Source organism: Sitodiplosis mosellana, unplaced genomic scaffold (assembly GCF_009176505.1).
Source record: "Sitodiplosis mosellana isolate CC-2019 unplaced genomic scaffold, AAFC_SMos_1.0 Smas_scaffold_6165, whole genome shotgun sequence".
In the NCBI taxonomy this organism is placed as follows: Eukaryota; Metazoa; Arthropoda; class Insecta; order Diptera; family Cecidomyiidae; genus Sitodiplosis; species Sitodiplosis mosellana.
The window spans coordinates 187681-210409 of record NW_022601406.1 but is presented as its reverse complement, the minus strand read 5'-3'; the positions used below and the strand labels follow the sequence as shown (position 1 = coordinate 210409).

General features: G+C 37.0%; 1 protein-coding gene across 3 annotated transcripts in view; it reads right to left on the bottom strand.

Annotated features, from left to right (window-relative positions):
• LOC129574618 (paired box protein Pax-6) overlaps nt 1–14150 on the bottom strand; it is a 44678-nt gene extending 30528 nt beyond the window's left edge. The window contains exons 1-4 of one of the 3 annotated variants that reach the window (XM_055456856.1): nt 13511–14150; nt 11822–12211; nt 8875–8919; nt 512–858 (exon numbers count right to left, since the gene is read on the bottom strand). In XM_055456856.1, coding sequence (XP_055312831.1) covers nt 512–858; nt 8875–8919; nt 11822–11900 — 471 coding nt within the window. In that variant the 5' untranslated portion in view covers nt 11901–12211; nt 13511–14150. Of the gene's footprint in view, nt 1–511; nt 859–1192; nt 1223–8874; nt 8920–11821; nt 12212–13510 lie in introns of those variants that run through there. The other 2 variants (XM_055456857.1, XM_055456858.1) reach the window with 2 other exon arrangements.
• Between the last annotated feature and the right edge of the window lie 8579 nt (nt 14151–22729).

The window sequence follows — 22729 nt, the reverse complement described above, 5'->3', positions numbered from 1 at the left end:
CAGTCTTGCACTCTTTTCCGGCCAAACCTCAATCAAAACCCACATTATATTCAGCCAGAGCTTGGCGGTGTTTAATAAAAATAAAAATAAAAAAATAAAAATTTTCATTGTTTTTATTGCGTTTTTGCCAAGTTGTCTTCTCGTCTGCTGCAGCAGCTAGAACGACTGAGAAGAGTATCCTTAACTTAAGGACATTGAAAAACTAGTTTCCGAATTCAAGTGACTCTCAAAGGACGAGTGGTCATTAATTTAAGTTAAACTCATGTTTAGTAAGTTACTAATAGTAACTGATGATTGGTTACCATTCGATTTCTGCTAAACTTTCGATATTTCAAATTCAAATTTATTTTTTCTTCTGAACAAATTCGACCGATTTTACTATTCGAATTGGTTTTTCCATAAAAAAAATGTATAATGATTATGAAATATCCCAAAAATATTTGATTTCGAATAAAAAGCCATCGGAAAAATTGATAAAAAATTACGATAAAAAGAAGAAATTTCTACTTACGCTTGGAATGTTGTCATTGGTGCAGGCGCCTTCTTGCAGTAATCGATCGCGTATTTCCCATGCAAAAATGCTTGGGCATTCGCGTTTGTAGTGTGATATTTTATTTACAACTTCGGCGGTGGCGACTCGTGGCTTGGAACCACCAATGGCTCTTGGCCGTATGCTGCCCGTTTCATAATATCTGCCTAATATTTTACTAACACAACCGTTCGATACTTGCAGAATGCGTGATATGTCACAAGGCCGTGCACCTGAGTGAGCTAATTCGACGATTTTTTGACGCGTCGAATCTGGTAACGGTCGACCGCCAACGAACACACCACCCAATTGATTGACTCCACTGTGACCTGTTTTATCGTCGTCGTTGAATTTATGTCCACGATGAATCATCATCACACGCCACACAGCAACAGTGATCGCAACACGATTAAACAAAACGCAGACAAAAAATAGAAGGAAAAACGAGAAAAGACATGAACAATTAGTCGGATTCATTTTCATTGGATTAGAAATGACGGTTACTTATCGCATAAATTAGACAACGCAAACACACAAAATGAAATGAAACAAAAGGAAATTAGGCTATTATTGAGGGCCTGCCAAACTTAATTCAAATGCTAATCGAATAATCATGGAGCGTGGCGTTTTTGGTCTCGATTTTTGTTGCTTCGAAAATCTCACCAACATCCATCCACACACAATGTCAAAAACAACGTGCACACATTTTCTGCGTTGTCTATTCGAATCTGTGTTGATGTGTGGCAGTTGACGGGTGAAATCGAAACAAAAACGATACAATGTATGTGGTGTACGCACGTATTGCCGATGGCGATTTTTCAGTTAGATCCCCAGCTATGAGAACACCACAAGAGCTAGAGAGGGAAAGAGAGAGAGAGAGAGAGAGAGAGAGAGAGAGAGAGCTAACGATGATGCAAGTGATGCGCCCGATTTTCTACGTGACTCTTTGTACTTTGTTTACTTTAACTTAATTTCATTGTGCTTTCGATAGAGAGAGAGAGAGAGAGAGAGAGAGAGAGAGAGAGAGAGAGAGAGAGAGAGAGAGAGAGAGGGATCAAGAGAATGAGTGTGAGAGAGACACGCAGTTGCGGGTGTTTACTTAACAGATTTTCGGTTTAAAATTGTTTGGGTTTTTAGTTACAGATGACACGCGATCCACCAGATTCCACATGCACATACACATTTTACAAATAACATTGTTTTTCTTTCCCGTCTCTGATAGAAACGTCAATTACACGCTCTCGCATACACACATTTGCGGTTTTATGCCTATGTGTTTGCACAAAGTATCACGCTTGAATCGCCGACGGCATTGCGATTTGTGCATTTATTTCGAACGGAAAACGCAATTAAATTAACTCCAACCAATAGTAGCAGTAGCTACAGAAAAAAGAGAAGAAGAATAGGAGTCAATCTATTGAAAAGAAACTTTTTTTGAAGTTTTTGCTTCGTTGTTTCCTCTCTCTGTCTCTCTCGCTCTCTCTGGTTGAAATGCAATCAAAAGGATTTCCATCCATTGCCACTCATATTTTTTTGGTCAGTCAATAGTGCAATTTTTGTTTGGCTCTCATCCATATTAATTCCGATTGACTTGGCCGTTAATCGAAAATGTTGTTACTGCATTCAGTTGCATTTTCTTCATCATCGACAGACAATCGAATGTGAACTGTGATACCATACCTCGTGTTCCGTTTTTTTTAACATTCCAATAAATTGCCACCCAATTAAATATGCTAACAATTTCAAACAGAGGTGAAAAAATCCCACCAAAACTATTTCAACACCGCATTCCAATTGTTTTTCAATTGAAAAATTCACTTTGAAACGAGCAAAAAAAATCGCTCGTCATCGTCTCTGTTTGCGTCGTTGTGTACACAACATACACACGCAAACATGTTTAACACTACAATGTGGATTATTAATATATGTTTTTTTATCCACCATACGATTGCGGTTTTCAAAAATACGGACGGATTTTACTACCGCTAATTGTGATGTTGAAATCACACATTTTTCTGCTTGAATGCAGAGAAAAAAAATGATTACGTTTTTTTTCGCTCTCATTATTTATTGAAAATGAATCAATTTTCAGGCGGGAAAAACACGCTTGACTCTCGAAAATTGGACAGACAGAGGCTCTGTCACATAGCCCAGCTCACCTGTTTACACGTGAAATAGACAAATTTATCATTTTTCATCGTCTGTTGCTATCATTTGTCATCGGATGGCTTTGGCTTGCGACTAACTCTTCTAGATATACACTAGATTATACACAAAGAGATTGTCTAGCTTCGGATGAAAAGGAGATGGCCTTGTACCATCCACTCTCAATTCAAGCAGCAACACTTCGAATATCGAACTACGGCTTTTTTTTAAGTTAATCACACGTTTGCTATTATATATCAATGTGGTACTTTGTCGCCAAGATCTCAAGCTATCCCGTGTGGAAAATTTTTGACTGACTATTCAGTCGATTAATTTGGGACATTTTGACTGACTAAAAGTGATTTTCTCGAACAAAATAAGCAACTGCAGTTAACTTTAGTTTAATCTTCGTCAAAATGTCCCAAATTAGTCGACTGACTAAAAGAATAACTAAACGTGATTGTCTCCATACAAAACGCATGATTTCAATCAACTTAGCCAGTTTTAGTTGTGTATCACTACATACAGTTACATACAACTGAGTGACTGTTAGTCATTTTATTTGCACACGGGTATTTTAATTTAAAGTGTAAAACTGAGAAAAAATCGTCATTTTTTTCTCTTTTTCATTATAATTCGATTAAAGAGACATTTTAAACATTGAAGCAATCTTCATTTTAATCTTCATATGGAAATGATTCACATGCGACGGTGTGACAATGATTTTTATCTCTCTATCTCTCTCTGGACATCTTTACCCATTTTTTGTTCATTTTTTGCTCCATTTTTTTCATTTTTTTTTGTTTCATTTCTGTCCGTATTTTCAATATTCTTCATGGATTTTTTTCCTTTGCCATTTTGATTTTCTTTTCGTTTTTTGCACTTTTGTTTTCTTTTTTTCCACATTGCATGCATTTTATCCATTCATCATCATTTTTGTCCTCTGAATCGCACTGTTTCTCTCTCACTTTTACACACACAATAGATCGTCCATTTTCGATATCGCCGTAATTGTGTGTAGACTCGATGCTCGTCTCAATTATTTATTGTTGCGATTTAAAGCAGAGGAAGAAGAAGAAGAAAAATAGTAAAAACATGCGCTAATGATAAACACGACACAATCTCAAGACAATGTCAAATAAGAGATCAAAATCAAGTTTTCACATCACTGATTGAAACGAGATAATGACAAATGGACAAGTCATCGGCCAGCATATGGAATATTATTCTGTCTGTGTTGTTTTTCTCTCTCTCTCTCTCTCTCTCTCTCTCTCCTTTCTTCCTCCGCTCTTGTGTTTCATGAACGAAAAAAAAATATTTTGTTTTATAAGCGGTGATCTGTTTTTTTCTTCTTCTGGTTCGAGAAAAAAAAATCGAGTCTAAAGGATAATGCAAAAGCCAAAAGAGACGAGGAAAAAAAAATATGGAATCAACATGAAACTTGGCGACCGACAGTTAAAATGACGAAGACGAAGCGAAACGTTATCCAATATTTGATGGCAAATTTTCTCGATGATTAAAATGGTTTATGTTTCATGCACCATGAGCGACCGATAGAGAGAGAGAGAGAGAGAGAGAGAGAGAGAGAGAGAGCCTAGAGACGGGCGAAGAAAAAAAAGCACACAACAAGCAACTCCGATTTCCTAAGCCTTATAATGCATAACATCGGTTCGGGATTTTTTTTCTGTCTTAGCGATGGCTTCTCTCTCTCTCTCTCGCGTCATTCCTTCGTCAATTTCTTGTTGTTGCCTTTTCTGTTTGCTCTCTTGGTTGGCTGTCGGTTTATCGTGGCCTTTGTCAACGGTCTAAATTTCTTTTTTTGGGGGCCGGAGACCCGCTGCATTCACCTGATTCTCATGCGGCTACTAATCGTTGTCACCAGAAAAAACAACAACCGATCGAATGAATGGAACGAAAGAAGTATCAAAAATCATCATTTCCAAAAAGAAGAAAAAAAAACGAGAACAAACCCGAAAATTCATTAAAAATGGATTAATTTTCGGTCGGTGCGCATCGATTTCAAACAACGAATGGGCTTCTTTCGATCGTCTCTCTCTCCCCTGTCTTTCTCTCTCGACAAAATATTGTCACCCAATCAATGGTCTAGTTTACTCGGCTCGAAACGATTCTCTAGTCGAAATTTTCGAATCTAATCACATTATGACCGCATTTTTGTGTCATTTGGCGACAAAAACTTCATTCCGCGATTCGATTACAACAATGTTACGACGAGAGAAACGAAGACGTTTGTCATGGAACATTTCGAATTGGACAGGTTTAATTTTGAACGGGCTGTCCGATAGATTCGATGTAATCGATATTTTAATGAATCTAAATCAAATAGAAAAATCATTTTGAATTACCAACGACATGATATCATCGAATGAAAATGAAGAGGAAAAAAACAACAACACTGAAACATTGAATACGTTTAAACGTGTACCACGTAAATAACAAATGACGAGTTGATCTATACGGATAAACTATCTAATTTCTAATATAATAATTATTCGAGATTGTTCGAAATGATTAGATGATGAAAAGCTGACACATGTTAAGTTGCTGTGCCACACACAGAAACGCACGCATACACACACAGAGAGGTACATACTAGCTCATGTCAATATCAGCCTAGTTGGGTCCGGTGAAAAAAAAAGAACAACAACTCGATGTGTGTACTGCAAATTGGAATTTGAACAGGCGTTGTAAATTGTGAATAATTTCAATTGAAATCAGTGTGAGTAGCTTGAATTCCTGTGGATCACACGATCGAATGAAATCGGTCACGGCATTGTTTTGTTTGTTTGCTTTTTTACTCTGGTCAATTTTCGTCTTCGTCGATGCAAACGAGATCAATGAACGGGAGGTACATACATTTTCCGAATCAGGTTTTGGCTTAACATTTCAATTATCTGCCATTTATTTGCTTCTTGTGTGTGTGTGTGTGTGTGTGTGTGTGTGTGTCGTGATTAAACCTGAGAACATTACATGGGCCATATGGCAGATGATGTCCGTTTCATAAAGCACTTGCAGAAAAACAGAAGCAGGATTTTTTTTTCGTTCAATTTTCGATCGAGAAATAAAAATCATGTCTTGGCATTTCGTCCGGCGCGAAATTCAAGGAACTGACAAGAATTTGTGAGGCTTCATTTTCTTGTGATCGTGTGTGATGTTGTTGCTGGTTGGTTGGCTGTATTTTTTTCGGTATTTCTATTATTTTCTCTTTATTTTTCGACAGTCGCTGTGCGTTCCTTTTTGCTCGGTTCCATCAACATTTCAGACGCATACAGCTACTAGTTGCAATTGCGTTGTAAAAAATAAGGTGAACAACAACCGAACGGCTTGAAATGAAGCAGCGGCAGCAGCAACACCGATCGCTTTGCGATGGGGCGATTCAGTATGTGTATTGACTTTTATCCCGATTTTGCAATTGATCATGGCATGAGATGCAGTGTGTGTGTGTGTGTGTGCTCGGGTGTGCGCAATAGCGATCACAATGCAACCAGATCGAAGTTCGACTGATTACAAGATTCAAATAACAAAAGGTACAGAGTGCATGATTGTGTCTATTCCGAAATGCAAAACCGTAAGCATGTGGAATCTCCGGCGAGAAAATGTGTATATCTACAACCAAGTGTTCGGTTGATGGCGAGCGGGCGAGTGTGTAAGATAGAGAGCGAATGTCGGCCGAACGAGCGAGACAGCGATCGAGTGAAGAGCGTGCACGAGAGACAGATATTGCCATGGTATGTGTGTGTGCTAGTGACCATAGTCATCCAACCAAATGATTCGGTGTGGCATACCTCAAAAATGTCAACATAAATTAGCTTACGCATCAAATGGTATACTGACATAAATACTAAAATGCTATAAGTACGCCCGAACGTGTATGTTGGGCACACACGAACACATACGAAAACAATTGATGAGCGAGTGAACGAGAGAGCGAGAGCAGAAGAGCGTCGAGTCGAAGCGCCCAACCGAGAAAATGTGAGCGCGTTGGGCGCGCGCGCGCCTGCTCTCGCGTATTGTAAAATCCACGACAACACCGTCGTCGTCGTATATTCCGAATGGCATTGCACAAAACTGGGAACAATAGTGATAAAAACGAGGCACCACACAACACACATTGCCAGGCGATACCGATTGAAAGAAAGAGAAAATTACAACAACTGCAAATGAAATCCGAGCAACGAAAATGAGAGACAACACCGGAGTGGCGACAACAGCAGCAGCGGCAGCAAGAAAAAAATTCAAGGCACAAATGAGAAAAGAAGAATGAACACGAACCGAACATAAACGACAATTTTTTTTCTATCTGTTTATTGCTTTGAGTCTCTATGTCATTTTTTTCCGCTGTTCGTTTATCTCCTCTGCCTGGCTGGTTTGTTGTGTGTTGTTAATATATATTTTTTTCGTATCTGCTGTTTCAGCTTCGTTCGAGCTGTCAAATGCTCTGCGGCAGGAACATTCTTGTGTGTGGATACTGTTCGTTTAAATCTGTTGCGATGTACGTTGTACGCTCATGTTTTGTCCGCTCTGACGTCTCGCTTTGGAACGAGTAACGCGAGATTTTGTGGCTAAGACATTAATAAAACGGGCGTACGAACTCACACACACTCACGTATAATCATCGCGTATTCGATTCCTTTTCGCATCATCATCTCTCCGTCATCAAAAACAAACAACAGAAAAATGAGCGGAAAAAATCCGAAGAAAAAAGAAAAAAATGAAGCGCAGTTCGGTTTTGCTCAGCTTTAATGCCATTGTGATTTGATGTTTCAGTTTTTTGAAAATTCTATTTAATTTTTTTTCGCCTTCTTCACTCCTTGTGAGTGAGTGTGTGTGTCTGTCGTTCGTTTAAATTTTACAGGAGAGTAGTTTTAATGCGCTTGTCACTGGATGCGACCTGGTTGCTATCATATCTTCTCACCGAGACCAGGCGCTCTCTCGATCTCTCTCTCTCTCTCTTGCTCTGACTCTTTCTCTCTGGTTCTGAGCTTCTCTGTATTTTCGTCGCTCTTGGTGTGCTTCTATTCTCTCATTGGCTTGCAATCTGTTGTCTCGTCTATTTTACATGCGGCCAATCTTCTGAGTAGTTTTTTTTCCTTTTTTTTCGGTTACCTCAAAATCATCAGACAAGAGATGCACTCAATGCCAAGACATGACGAAGAAGATGAACAACGAAATGAAAAAAAAAATCCCATCGACGTTTCAAATTTCATTGAATGTTCTAATTATGCAAACGTATCCTTTGCTATCCAAACCGATTCATATATAGAGACGTTGTTTTCGGTTTTGTGGACACGACAAAAAAATCAATAAAGCCACTCGTTGCGAAAACGTCACTGCATCCAAAATGCAAAGAGCGAAATGGGGAAAAAATTGCGGCTCATTGCAACTATTTGTTTGATTTTGGGATCGGTTTTTTGGTCGTCATCGTCCGCACCGGATAGAAGATCTTAAGGAAATCCACACAAAAAAATTAACAACAATCGGATATTGTCACGAGAAAAAAACAACAACAGTGGAAACATCGTTTGGTTCGTTTTTTTTTTAGATTAACGATTTTTGCGAAAATCTTCGGCCGGATCAATCCGGCCTGTGCAGCAGGCGTAAGTTTTTGAATCGGTCAACAACAACAGAAAGAAGTACATTAATTTTGACCGTGATTCGAAAATTTTGATTGATTTTTATTTTCTTTCGCTCACATTTTCAAGTGAAAAATCCCTCTGATTCGTGTGCTCGTGCTCAAACAAACAAACAAACAAAAAACCGATCACCTTTTGCATCATTGTATTTACAACAAATACGCTTTCAAGGTACAGAAAGAAATAAAGCAACATTCAATGGCAATTTATGGATCTCGCTTTTTTTTCTCGTCATTCTTTAAATGGGATTTTGTGATTTTGTCCGAAAGATATTGATTTTTTCCCTCTCTCTCTCTCTCTCTCTCTCTCTCTCTCTCTCTCAATGTTTCTGGTGTGAATGTAAGAATGTGTGCTTGGAACGGCCGTGTGCCATGATTACGATATGTGTATTTATTTTTGTTTGTTTTGTATTTTGGTTTTGGTTCATGCAAAATTGTTAGTTTTCTTCGTTCCTTTGCTTAACAATAAGACGTTAAAAGTTTTCTTTTTTTTTATAAAAATTTGATTTTTTTGATTGTGTTTGGAATGTTGCATGATGGATTTACTTACTTGAATCTGGTTGAAATTCAGCCGACATCTGGTATTGGACTCGTGCTGTTTGTTTAGTTTGTGTACGGTTGTTGTTGTTGTTGATGCAAAGATTGATTTTTGTGTGTGCATTTTTTCGTTTCGTTTAGTTCAAATTGTTTTCATTGTTTTTTTTCAATTTTTTTCGGCCAATATTGGTCATTGCGTAATGAAGTTAAGTTGAGCGCGCGCGCCATTGATGCCAGCAGTGAGAAGAGATTTGACATGTGCGCACACAGATTTTTTTTTTTTTTTTTTTGATTTTGCATCCCGATTGTTTCAAAACACACACACACAGAAGCACAGATGTGGAAGAAAGAGAGAGATAGAGAGAAGAGAAAAACAGAGAAAAATTAATTTGTTCATCGTGAATGTGTTGTTATCATTTGATTCTATAAAAAATTTTGTTTTTGTTTTCTTCAAATCAGGATTTAAATACATTTAAATGCATGTATGGCTTTATCATAAATCGCACATCAATTTGGGTCTTGGACTGCTCTTTGAATTTTGAATTTCAACTTCAATCGCTTTGATTTCACCTTAATTTCAATTTCTATTCCATCTGTTAATTTGCGACTTCACTCTTTAAGCAACCGTTTTTATTCCATTCACACATCTTAGCTGGCGCATAAATTTTGCGACTTTTGGCCATGATCAGACGCCTAGGATAGATCCTTAATAACGTTTTTTTTTTCAACCAATTTTTAGGAAAAATACGCTTAAATTTTAAACCACATTTCATCAATTTTTCTATTTCGATTCCCTTGAACTGATCAAAATGACCATTTCGATTCAATTTTTGCAACTCTACAGGCAAAAACGGTGCAATTATTTTATATTTTGTCTAATTTGATAATGAAATGATTTCGAATATATATGTTTGAAATATTTGTAAAAAAATCTATTCAACTTTCAAAAAACAACCTAAAATTCAAATAAAATGGTTCATCGTTTTGGAATCGATTCAAAAATACGTAAAAATGTTCTACAAAAAACGGATTTGATTTGCTTCTGTTCGCACTTAAGAATATCCTTAAAAGAGTCTAGAATAAAAACAATCACAGAGTGTGTTTTCACATCATTTATATTCTATGTTCAAACTCTCAAAACGCTACGCTTATGCAGTTTTCCAGTCCACGATTCATGACAATCCCAATTTTGAGCTCGAAAACTTCTTCGTCGCGATGCAAATGTGTCTGCGAATGGGATCGATTGAAATGTGTCGCAAAAAGTGCTGTCATCTTTTAATTTCATTAGAATTCGATGGAAACACCCTCAAAAGTGTGTTGACTTCAAAAGGAGGCAAAGAGGCGACTAATCACACGCCGTTCGAATATTCAATCGATGCTCAACTCATGACTTCGTTTTCCTCTGTATTTTTATTGATCTTTTCTTTTACATTGATATCGGTGGTCGCCGCCGTAAATAAACCGAGAGAGAAAAAAACTTCAACTGTAGGATTTTGCATACAATATTCAAATGACTCCTTCGGAAAACATCAAACAAACAAGACGCCGTGATACACATTATTGATTGAATATTTTTTACGCAAAAAAGCGCACAAACACACACTCCATGCAAATATCATGAGGATGATGTGGGTTGGTTGAGAGTGTCTGTTCTTTTTTTTCATGTCTGTGTTGTCATTTCCGCAAATGTTTGTTCGCCGAAGACGATTTAAGGTGTTTGTTTGTGTGTTCGGTTTGTTCCATATATCCCGGTTTGTTTATCCAGATGAAACATTGCAAAGAAGAAGAAACAAAATTATGTATGCACACAACGGCTTTTCAGTTTACTGATATAAAAAGAAACGTCGGTTTCGCTAGACAACACGCACACACACATAAACACGTTCGCAGATCCATTTCTTGATCAGTTTGGCATTTGTTTGAAATGCGATGCAACAGCGTTCGTTTTGCATAAACATTCCCATTTTTTTTATTCAAAACATTCTCTTTCAACTTGAGAGGCTCAAGATGAGACTGTTCGAGTCGACAGATATTGACGACACACAATTGAAATGGCAAAGAAATTATTATTGGGAAATATTTAAGCAAAATAAGAAAATCGTTAATTTATACTCAATGTGGAGTGAATAAATACGTAATTGGTTTAACTGGGCATCATCAAAAAATATTGCCGACTTGAAACACATAAATTTCGATTCAATCCCATTGAATGTGCTCTGTAATGAATTACAGCATGCACACGCAGCCGATAGTTGTTGTTTGCCAACGGCCACTTTGAATGGCCGTGCATACGAGAAACTTACGGTCGATTTCGTTGCGTCCGAAAGAACAAACAAAGATAAAGTTATAAACGTTTTCAATTTAAAAGCGATTTTTCGGCTGCCCCTTTTCGGGGAATGGACAAGTTTTCACCAAAGGGGTTTTCTGCATGTTCGAAATCGAATGGACTAGCGAAAAAACAATCAAGAGCACATTTTCATGCAGAATTGGACGCCATCATATAGAGTCAGCAATTTGTATGTAGCAAAACAAGGGACAATCGTTGCCACTGCTGATGCTATTGCTCGTCGGCTTTACGCAGGCACAACGAGATAAGGAAAAGGGTTTGGAATGCCGAAGCGAAAAGAATTTGCATGAATCGATTGATTTTATCTTCAAGAAGAAAATTGAATTAAGAAATCACAACGGCTGGCGAAAAGGTCAATCGAAAATCACTTTCTCAAGCATCTGATTTATATCAATTGCAAATAGTTTGGATTTTGCTGTTTTTTTTTCTCTTTCGAAGATAGATTTTTTTTTGTCTTTTTACGATTTAAAATCGAATTTGCGTTTTTTATTTTTTTAAATCAAAATTAAATTCCCTGGTTCTTTGATATGATTCTAGCCTCTGTAGACTCTCTGAATGCTTCAAACTCGATTAATTATAACGGATAAATGTGTGTTTGAATATGTGCTTTTACCTTTATGTGGGATGTCATCCAATGTGACACGGTCCATCATTGTGGTTCCTGGCCAGGGAGTCACTGATGCCCCCATCATGGCCGCTGGTGTTGATTGTAACGCGAAAATCTTGACGAATTTTCTATTTCACTGCGACACTGAACAAAAACTGTCTCTTTTTTTCTCGTATTGTTCCTTTGGACTCTTTTTCCGAATCCTTTCAGTTCAATTCACACTGTTTGTCGTAATTTTTTACTTTTGCTTAGCAGTCAATTTATTCAACAGATTTTTGACTATTTTCATTTCACACTACAATTGAATTCATTCGATGCTCTAGTTATGATGATTATTACGATGACTTGTCATTTTTTTCTCTTAATCTCTCCTCAATGCACGTACTCTTTTATCGACTGAAATAGATAAAAAAAATGAAAAAAGCGATAAGAAATTAATGTTACAAATGAAATCTTATGCTTATAGATCATATTCTTATGTGTCCTAATACAAATACATTATTCATTTCCATGGTTATATAATTTAGTGTTCTGCGTTTATTCAATAAATGCAATTGTTAATCGCCGTTTATCAAATTGTTACATAACAATTCTTTATTGCTGATAATTCCATTCACATTAATCCGCCCAATTGCTCAACATGGCTAAAATTTGGATTCTACTTTATATCTCTCTTTAATACTCTCAATATTTAACACTTTTCAACTGGTAAAGCCGTGCTTAAAAAGACGCGAAATTCAATTTCGAAAATCCAAACAACACTTTTTGGCTTTCTTATCTAACCCATTTTTAGTATTTTAAATAATAAATGAATGCGTCAACATTTTCTGATATTTTGATTGTATTTTACCTGCTCAATCAACTTCGAATTCAGATTCTATTATTCAAAACCTGCGATTGATCTTTTTACTCTCTAAGGTGATACATTTCAACGCACAATATGTCTTCTACGCAAAAATTAAAAATGAAATCTTATCAAATTGACATCTAATACTAGATTTTCATCACAGTGTTATACACAAAGATTATTATCTTTGAAAGATATAGATTGAGTCTTTTTTTGTAAATGTCCAATTCTAAATGTGTGAATTACTTAAATCAATCTCGTTTATATGCCGTTAATGAGACGTTCCTTGTGAAATAAATTTGGTATATCTGTCAAATTGTGCTACATCTGCATTTGAGCATATATTTTTTTTCGCGACGTTAAAATTTCATTTGAAATTTACCATATTCTTTTCGATTATTTAATCGATTTTGTTGAAAGACGTTTGACTAATGTCAATTGAATAATAATTGAAAGTGTAAGGAACTGCTTTTTCGACAGCTTTTGATTCGAATAACTTCAATTTTTAAGAAAAAAGATTTGTTGGAATACTGTATTCATTGGGTTATTGATTCATTTCGTTTCTAAATATCTTGATCATTCTACTTATGTCTACAATCCAATTTTTGCTGTTCTAATAAGCAGAGCAACGAAGTGTTTTAATCTATTCATTTTTTCATTATATCAAAAAATCTATTGAATTATTAAACATTTAATCAATCAAAACTATTCTCGATTCGCTTAACACTATTTATGATCAATTTTGCAACGAAAATTCACCCTGATTGAAACGAATTTCAAATGGTTTTACAACTACGTATATTTAACTATATATACAAATAAATTTTCAAGAAATTGCGATGACTAACCATTAAAAATTGCTTCCTTGTAAAATGGGAAAGAGGTGGTTGAAATTCATATATAAGGTGAAAGACTTGAGTCAGTTGAGAAATGGGATAATCCGCAAAATAATTGGTTGCTTTGAAACGTATTCACACTTTTTATCATAATCAAAATCACAGAATAATTACGAAACGCTTGATTTGTTTTTGTTTTGTTTTTTCATTGAGTTCGATCTAATTTTTTTTTTCTCGATCAAAATCCTTGAAATGGTTTGTTTTGTTTATTGTTAAAAGCTCTCACTGATCGATGCACATGCACACTTATTCTCTTTTTTGCCACACATTCGTTTGTTTACTTTTTTCTTGTCACAATTTCCGATCGTTGTCCATCATTAATTGAATAGCAATTAACGATGCAAATGTTGTTCAAATTTTCAATGATTATTCATTGTGTGGAATTTGATGGGGGAAAAAAACCAAAACACACTAACAGCAGCTCAGCCGCTGCGGCAAACACTGAATTTTTCTGTTTTGTACGAAAAAACCGAATGGGCGAATAAAAAAGCGCACACATGAAACGGCACGGGACGCACTGAAATAACGAAACAAAAACGCACTACAAACAAGGTCCGTGTTTGCGTGCTCGTTCATTGCCGAGAACAGAAACAAAATAATTGAATCACACATTGAGAGCGGGACCAGAGACCCGAAAGGCGATGTGTGTACTCCACTCACAATCACTGTGTGCTTGGCTATATGTGTGTACACATTTTCTGGGTGTTGATGTTAGCATCGAATGTGTTGTTGGTTCTACTTCTGCTGCTGCTGCAGTGATTGCCGCTACTCGTCGATAGAACACGGGCTTGAGTGCATGTGTGAGTGTTGCGTGTACGAGTGTATAAGTGTGAGAACCATGTGCTCGGCTGTGTGTATGGAAAAGGCGAACCGGAGGAAGCGTACATGAATCAAGATTTACGCAGGCCAAAGCAACAGTCTCAAATGTTTACCAAAATGCTGCTGTCGAGCGAGAGCGAATGAGAGATAGAGACAGAGAAGGAGGGAGAGAGAGAGAGAGAGAGAGAGAGAGAGAGAGAGAGAGAAACAAAAATTATGAATATGCTCATAAACGATACTTTTGCCAGCCGCGCACATCAAACAGGAATACCAAATCAGCGGAGCAAACCATTGGAAAATTCACAATTTACAATTATTACTAACGAAAACTGTCCCATGGCTGGACCGTTTTTTTCCCTTTCTTTTCTATCGCTTTTTTTCCTTGACCCACTAAACGATTTTTTTTTCACAGTCTTCTGTTTTGCTCGTTTCGTTTTTCGACAAAGGAAGATCGAACTTTTTTTTTTGCTGTTGAGATCGATGCCAATCGAACAATAAGCAATAAGAATTTACTTCATTGCTTTTGTTTATTTCTCCAATTAGATTCATAACGACGTTTCCGTATTGGAAAAACGGATGCTACAGCGATTAGCAGCGTATCTATCAACACAGACCGTTGAACCATAATCAAAATGCAAATGAGATGATTTAGTTAGATTTTTATTAGAGAACAATTGGTCAACAACAATAATATATGCATAGAAAACTCATCAGATTTTTGTCAACAACAACACCATGAATTTCATCAAACATCACATTGATTTAATGAATTTTCTTCAATCAAAATATGCCTGAAATTGGAAAATGTCCACAAATTTTAACTTTGACATTTTACTAATTTGGATTTTTTCCTTCATTTGGCATTTTCATGTTTGTGTTTATTTTTCAGGATGTATTTAGATCGAAATTCGGCTATTTTTAGCACATTTACCGACATTTTTTGCTGAGGTGAAATTTTTATACGGTGTTAACGTGAATTTTTATGGCCAAACTCGAGGCGAAGCTAAATAAAACGAATTGTTCGTTCTCGTTTCCTATGATCATTGCCTCCGATTTTTGCATCGATAAAACCGTTGTTCGTAGCAGAGAAACCAGAGAATCGATTGAGTGAGGTGAACAAAACGGTTGTCGTGTAATGTGTGTACGGATAAAAACAACTGCATTCATTCGTTGTTGCGAGAGAGAGAGAGAGAGAGAGAGAGAGAGAGAGAGAGAAAGAACGCGCGCGAGGGCACGCACACTCGCAAACGAATCAAAGTGATGCTCGCGATTCGAGAGATGCTGCGTTTAATGTAATGCCAAACACGGTTTTACTCCAATGATGTTGTTTCGAGTGTTGTCGATGCTTTGCTTCCTGGCTACGGGCACCATTGTACTCGACAACATACAAACCCATCGCTCGGTCGCGCACACACACGCGCAACTCACACACATGCACGCACACACAACCAAACAAGGTGGGATAGAACATTGTGCGCTGTGCTAAAGAAGCAATTCTTGGGCGGCCGTTCGTCATTGTGTGTGCGCGTCAATTTACGTTTTACATGTTGAACCAACGGAACAGCTCAGCGCCGAGCAGCCGAAAGTGGAATGCAACAACCTTTCAATGGGCGTGTCCATATCCATATTTCATTCGAAATGGCATTGCGCAAGCATTTGCTCTGCAGTTTACGAATCAAGTCAAATCGATCGATTCCATTTCATACCATGTTACTTCATCATTTCTCGTAGCACTCTTCATCATCGTGCGTTTTTCGATTCGGGCCTTTTTTTCTCTCTCCTTCACGGACCATTTTCCGTGTAATTGTTGTAATTTTATTTAATTGCATTTTTCACAAGTCAAATCTAAAGGATGTGTTATTGTTTACGTTTAAAACTTATTTAGAAAAAAAAGAGTCACATCCAATAATAAGAAACAGAGGCACTTTTTGGATTTTGAAACACAAAATATACTTGAATGGAAATGAAGGGAATATTATTCGTACAATTGATCAAATACTTTGATAATTGCATTTTTAATGAAGAAAAACGGCAGACGGGAAACTCAGAGATAGAGAGAGATGGCATTTCAATCGAGTTTCTGTGAGCATTTTTGATTTGAAGAGAACTTTTTCTAAAGAAGATGGCTGTTCAAAGTACGAAAAACCAATTGGTTTAGAGCTAAAATAAAATGATTTTGAATTAAATTGGTTGAAGATTTAAGATTCGTATGCATATATGAAACAATTTAAGATAAACGATTATTGTAAAGGATCTGTATTAGATCAAAAAATCAAATAAACTAATGTTGGCCTCAGTAAAAAGCATAGAATTAGATGAATGAAGAAAGATGCCTAGTTTGTGTGCCCAGAATGAGCAGAATCTAAAAATTCACAATTTCCAACTTCAACATGCCAATACAAAAAATGAATGGCTACCATATTTGCTGATGAAAAAAATACCTTCATGAATTCTTCTTCAGGGAATTTCTATTAATCGAAATTGAAAGCAAGTAACAATTGATAAGTATTGAAATTTCGTCTATATTACAGAGTCTGAAACGCTGTAATTTCGATGAAACCAATACTAGAACAAGGGATTGATTTGAATTTTCTTGAAAGCAAGAATTATTGCCTTGGTTCATTGTGATGCAAGCAATATTGTTGTTATTTTCCCTAAATTTGAGGAAAATTTTGCATGCAATTCGGCATCTGCATTCCAAAGTTTGACAAGTCTAAACTATGAGAATAACCGAAAAGAATGGCGTTTTAACTCGAAACTACTTGCCCTCGATGCACGGTCTCTTCGTCGTCAAAACTTTCGAAAATATTCTAATTCTCTAATCCGAGTACACGCGCCATCGAGCGTGGTGCATATGGTTCGTATAAACAATGTTTGTGGTACTTCATCAGATTTCGGTTAGTTTGACTTATGGTCGGGTTCGATGATTTGTTGGCTTCGTCTCATCTAAGTGGATCTGTAGAAGGTGGCTCCGGCTTGAGCAGACAATGTATTTGGCTAATGTCAGCTAGCTAACTGAAAACATTCTGGCTGGGTCAGCGGCTGAATTCTATGCATTGCATTTTTTCACCGCAATCTGTAGTATACAGACCATAAGAAATGTAAAATGTTCGCCATTTATTTTTACATTGCCAATACATTAGTTATGGGGATTTTTGTTTTGTTTTTTTTTTTGTTTGTAAACAAATCTGCCTATCTTTTTGCATTGCCTCTGCACATTTCTTATGGACATATACTATGCACAATGCACAGTCACAATGCAAAAAGATAGGCAAATTTGTTTACAAACAAAAAAAATAAACAAAACAAAAATCCCCATAAATATGATTTATGCAGATGCGATGAAAAAACGTAACGCATAGAATTCAGCCGCTGAGCCAGCCAGAATGTTTTCAGTTAGCTAGCTGACATTAGCCAAATACATTGTCTGGGCTTGAGACCAAAAACCAAAAACCCAATGATTGATCACAATGGGTCCGATTTGATTATAACGATCTCCAAAAATTTATGTACTTGATCTAAGTGTTTTCATTTCGTGCGTTCTCAATGAAAGCGCATTGAACTGAACAAAAAGTGAGCACACCGATTTTCCGAAAACGATTCAGCTTATGGATGAAGAAGGAGAAAAAAAAACTGAGAAGCAAACGGCGCCCTTAACTAACCAACTATGCGCCAAAGATGGTATATGTGTGTGTGTGTGTGTGTGTGTTCAGCATGTTCACATTGTGTAGACAATCGCATTAAATCGGCGAGCAATGACAAGCATGAAAAGTCGGAGTGTGTGCGTTTTACAAAGCACACATAAGATCCGTGGAAATTTCGCCGCTTTTCTTTTTCGTTTCGTGCAAAGCAACAATATAACCTCAGGTTCACCACTTTTGCCGCACAAGAAGCTCATTGCATAAACAAACACACCGACGAACGAAAGAAGGCGAGACTGAGCGAGAGAGGAAACAAGAGAGAAAGAACGAAAGAGACGAGCGTGGGAGGGAAAGAGACGCAACCGATTGGTAGACACGCAACGAAACACTTGAACCGAAGCACTTTATAATCTCTTAGCAGTGTAAAACATGTATGTTTTGATAATTGAATGTTCAATTGGCGTAACACACTATTTATCAATTCCACAACAGAGAGACGCGAGTATAGAACAAAAACACACTGCACCGCCCGCCCGCTCGCTCACCGAATAACGGATAAATCTATATGGCATGTATAAAATATTATCGGGCCAAACGTCGCAAGACGTTTCAAGATTAAGCGAAAATTGACGCGGTGGCAAAATAATGTGTGCCATCGTCAACAAAGCGTTTTACCACTGATCGCGCTTGATTGGATCATCTCACGGAACGGAATGGAATGGAACATTATTAGAGTGTGCACGAACGGAAAAATAGCACACAACAACTTGTGCAGTCTTGTGAAACAGCTTTGATATCAGTCATCATGCAGTTTCACCGATTCGATTTTCTTTTTTTTTTCTGCTTCATCCTTTCTCGCACGCTTCTCGAAATAACATCATATCATAATCACACATTCGTTTCACACAACCGCAAGCAATTTAGAAAGACACGTTGATAAAATGCCATTAAATTTATTTCGCTCGAAAAATAAATGTGCGTTTAATAGAAAAGCAGAGAGAGAGAGAGAGAAGAATGGAAAAAATTGAAAATGGTGAAAAATCGACGCCATAGAAATAGAGTGAAGTCGGTGTGTTGTGTGTGCGATAACAAGATTTCAATACATTGTGGCAAGAAAACCAATCGATTTTAACGACATGATAGATGTGTGAACTTCACACGTACGCTCGGTTCTTTTGGGAGAGACGAAAGAATCGAAGGGCTTGCGACGCCTGTTTAAAATACATTCAAATATTCCAAATATTTGAAATATTTTCAAATATGTCAAATATACGAAATATTAGGTTCAATTTTGTACTGCAATATTTGAAATAATTTCAAATATTTTCAAATATGTCAAATATTTCAAATAATTTTAGGCGTCGCAAGCCCTTCGGAAAGAATCTTCGCCTATTATTTTTCACATCCTCCATTTTTGGAACTGTTTTCTTTATGTGGCTATGGTTATGGTCATCATTGCGTGTATTTGCATCATCATTTCACTTAGATAGAAGACAAATTCCTGTTTCAATTAGACTGAAAGAAGACGAAGAAGAAATGCCAATCCTGTCATCGCCCAAAAGTCGTCTGTGTTTTCATGAAACTTTACCAGCCTGAGCTCTTCACTTTTTCACCGGCACCATTTGACTCGATTGTTGAATCGTTTTACCGTTATATTGTGTCGAATAACATCTTGTCGCTTCGCGCCTAACGCCATTTCACTGTTGATGAGAGCACACGAGCAGGATATGATGACTGTTTCGCTGCTGATAGTAAAATTTGATTTTCAAACACTCGAAATTATTGAGTTTTTTTTTGTGCCTGATGTTATTGTGCGCAGCAACTCAGCCAAACATAACTCGAATACAATAACATTACATTTATTTCCTATCGGGATAACGAAAGAGCGGCGGAAAAATCGTTTTTTCCACTCTCTATGAAATCGGCCAAACAATGACAACTTAACTAAAATTACTAAAAATATTTTCATCGTGCTTGTTTCATTTGATTATTCCGTTAGCGTTATTAATGGTGCTTCGGGTTTTCATACGTTGTGCGCGATGGGCCATTGACATGGCTTTGATCGCAAATAATTGCGTTCCCTGCGTTTTGGTTGGCCCATTGATTGGATGAATGTATCGACGTGCGTGTAACGGCCACTGATAAAACTACACGAGTCATGTACTCGTGTGGTTGATTTTATTTGATGGTGGTGTTGTCGCTCGACGCGCTTTTCCATCGGCGTTTTTGCAACTGGATTTGTTGTTTATTTTATTCGAATTTTTCGTTCATTCTCTCTTTCATAAAAACCAACTATTCGATATTTTCCGAATGTCCTGTCACTCGATCGCGCTCTCTTTCTCTCTCTCTCTCGCGCGCGCTCGTCATTCCATTGTAACAAAATGCATTCATGCACACAATGTGACTTTTAATCGAACCTTAAATCGTATTCACATTGTTTTTATTTTTCCCGATATTTTCTATGCATTGGTGCCTTTGTTATCGCTGCTGCTGCCATATATCGAGCCGACACATTTTTCTTCCAGCCATTTTTATACAATATTTTTTTTTCTCTCTTCTTTTCTCGTTTTTCATCATTGTTGTAAAATCAAATGGATTTATTAATAACAAATCGCTGACTTTCAATAGAGCCAGACGAAAACAACGTATCAACAATAAACAGAATTGAAAGAAAAGAAACAAAACACACACACGTACGTACGTCTTGCATCGAGTGATTTGTTTACCGAAAATTTTCTTATAACGATTTATTGCATGTCAATAGTTTTGTCGTTTTCCTCATTGTTTCCCTTCGCCCAAGTGGACTTGTGCGCGCCGCTCAAGAAGCCGAACCTTTTGTTTGACGCAACGCGCAACTAGGTGGTGCGTTGCTAACAGGCAAAATACCAACACCATAGCAGGGATTCAAATCTCATTAAAAACATACCAAATTCACACGCTTTGACGCAACCAACTAATTTGATTGAATCAAGCTAACGAGCTTCTTGTCCGATTTCAACGTTAGTTCTCCTTACGCGCTTTCGATATATCTGATTTGACGATCAGCCTAAACCTAAATTAGTAACATCGGGCCAACGATTTTTTTTCCCCGACACTTCTATTACGAAAGCCTTGTTTTAAGCCACTTTCGCTTAATCCAATAAAAAAGCGTAATCGCTCAGTAATTTTATCGAACAACGGATTTTCAAACACAATTTTAGACACTCGAAATGGACAATGGAATCTATTTTCATTTGAAGTGACATTTTTTTGTCATAATGAAAATGTGTGGAGAATTATTTTTAAGCGGATTTCTATTTAGATCAATATTTGGTTTTGCTTTTGAATTGAAAAAAAAGTGGGCTTACTTCTGTAAGAAAAAGAAAATTTTAACAAAACAGTCGAAAAATTAAATTTTCTGTTCAAAAATGCGAACTGTTCATTAGGAATATCAGCCTTTTCTATTAAAAATGACGGTTTTGGTTAAACCTATTGCATTTCTAATGATCGTTGAACTTGTTTCATCATAAAATGAGCATTTTATGCCAATTCATAATAACTTATATTAGATTTGCTGAAAAAACCATGAAATTGTGGCGAAATAAGTCCCTATTTCCAAAGAAGTAGTCAAAGCCAAATCGTCTCTTCGTCCAAAAGTCACAATGTGTTGGTCGCACACGTTCATCCAACAGTCAAGAGTGTTAATTTCGTTGAGCAGTTCATCATAAGTTCACCGAATGATACGGATCGTTCAAGAGGAATGATGGCGTGACGATTCGTCCAATTGTATTAAAAACCATTAAATAAAGACATCGAGATGGCTTCAAAACAGCCACTCGACAGCGTTAAGAGGCAGAACCAATCAATTTTTGGGCTAATTTTCTACACAGCGTTATTGAATCAATTTTAAAAACGTGGTAACAGTTTGTAGTCCAGATGTGGCGAAAATGGTTCAAATTATGCGATCGTTCTGGCTGTGGAGAAAAGGCAAAAACTGCATGCGAAAAGTAGCGCGAGGTAGGCTAAAAGTGACTGAGTTTTACCCCGAGGCGAAATCATGCTGAGAACATTTTTTTCGTGTTTGTTTTACATTTTGATATATCAAATGTATACTACTGTAGTCGTGGATTTTTTGTTATTGTTCGTTTTTGCGTAGCATAAAATTTTTTGGTGCGTCGAAGTGAAAAAAAGTTCATAAAACGCGGTTGCATGTATGAAATGATTCTGATAAGAATGAATCAACCTAAAACACCGTTGTTGAAAAAAAAACATTGTTTTTATGCCCCGAAAAGAGAAAGAGTGTTTGTAATTGAAAAGCTCTCCAGTTTACGATGTGACTTGAGCCGCTTTTTTTTTGTTTCTGCTCGTTGATAAAATATGGGAAATCGCGGGTGAAAAGTGGGATTCGTCGGGAAAAAAATATGTGAGCAAGAAATCGAGTGTCTGGTGGTGACATATCTGAAACTTATTTCACTGCCACATTTCTCGAATTGATTTCGGTTTGGCAACGTGCACATTTTCCGAGTCGGATTTGTTTTTTCCTTTTCGTGCAAGTATTTTCATTTGGAGTCACGGGCGCGAAACGACAAAATAAAACTCTCGAGAGAGCGAGAGAAAAAAAAAAGAGAGCGAGCAAGAGAGAGAGAGAGAGAGAGAGAGCGAGAGAAAAAAAAAGAGAGCGAGCAAGAGAGAGAGAGAGAGAGAGAGAGAGAGAGAGAGAGAGAGAGAGAGA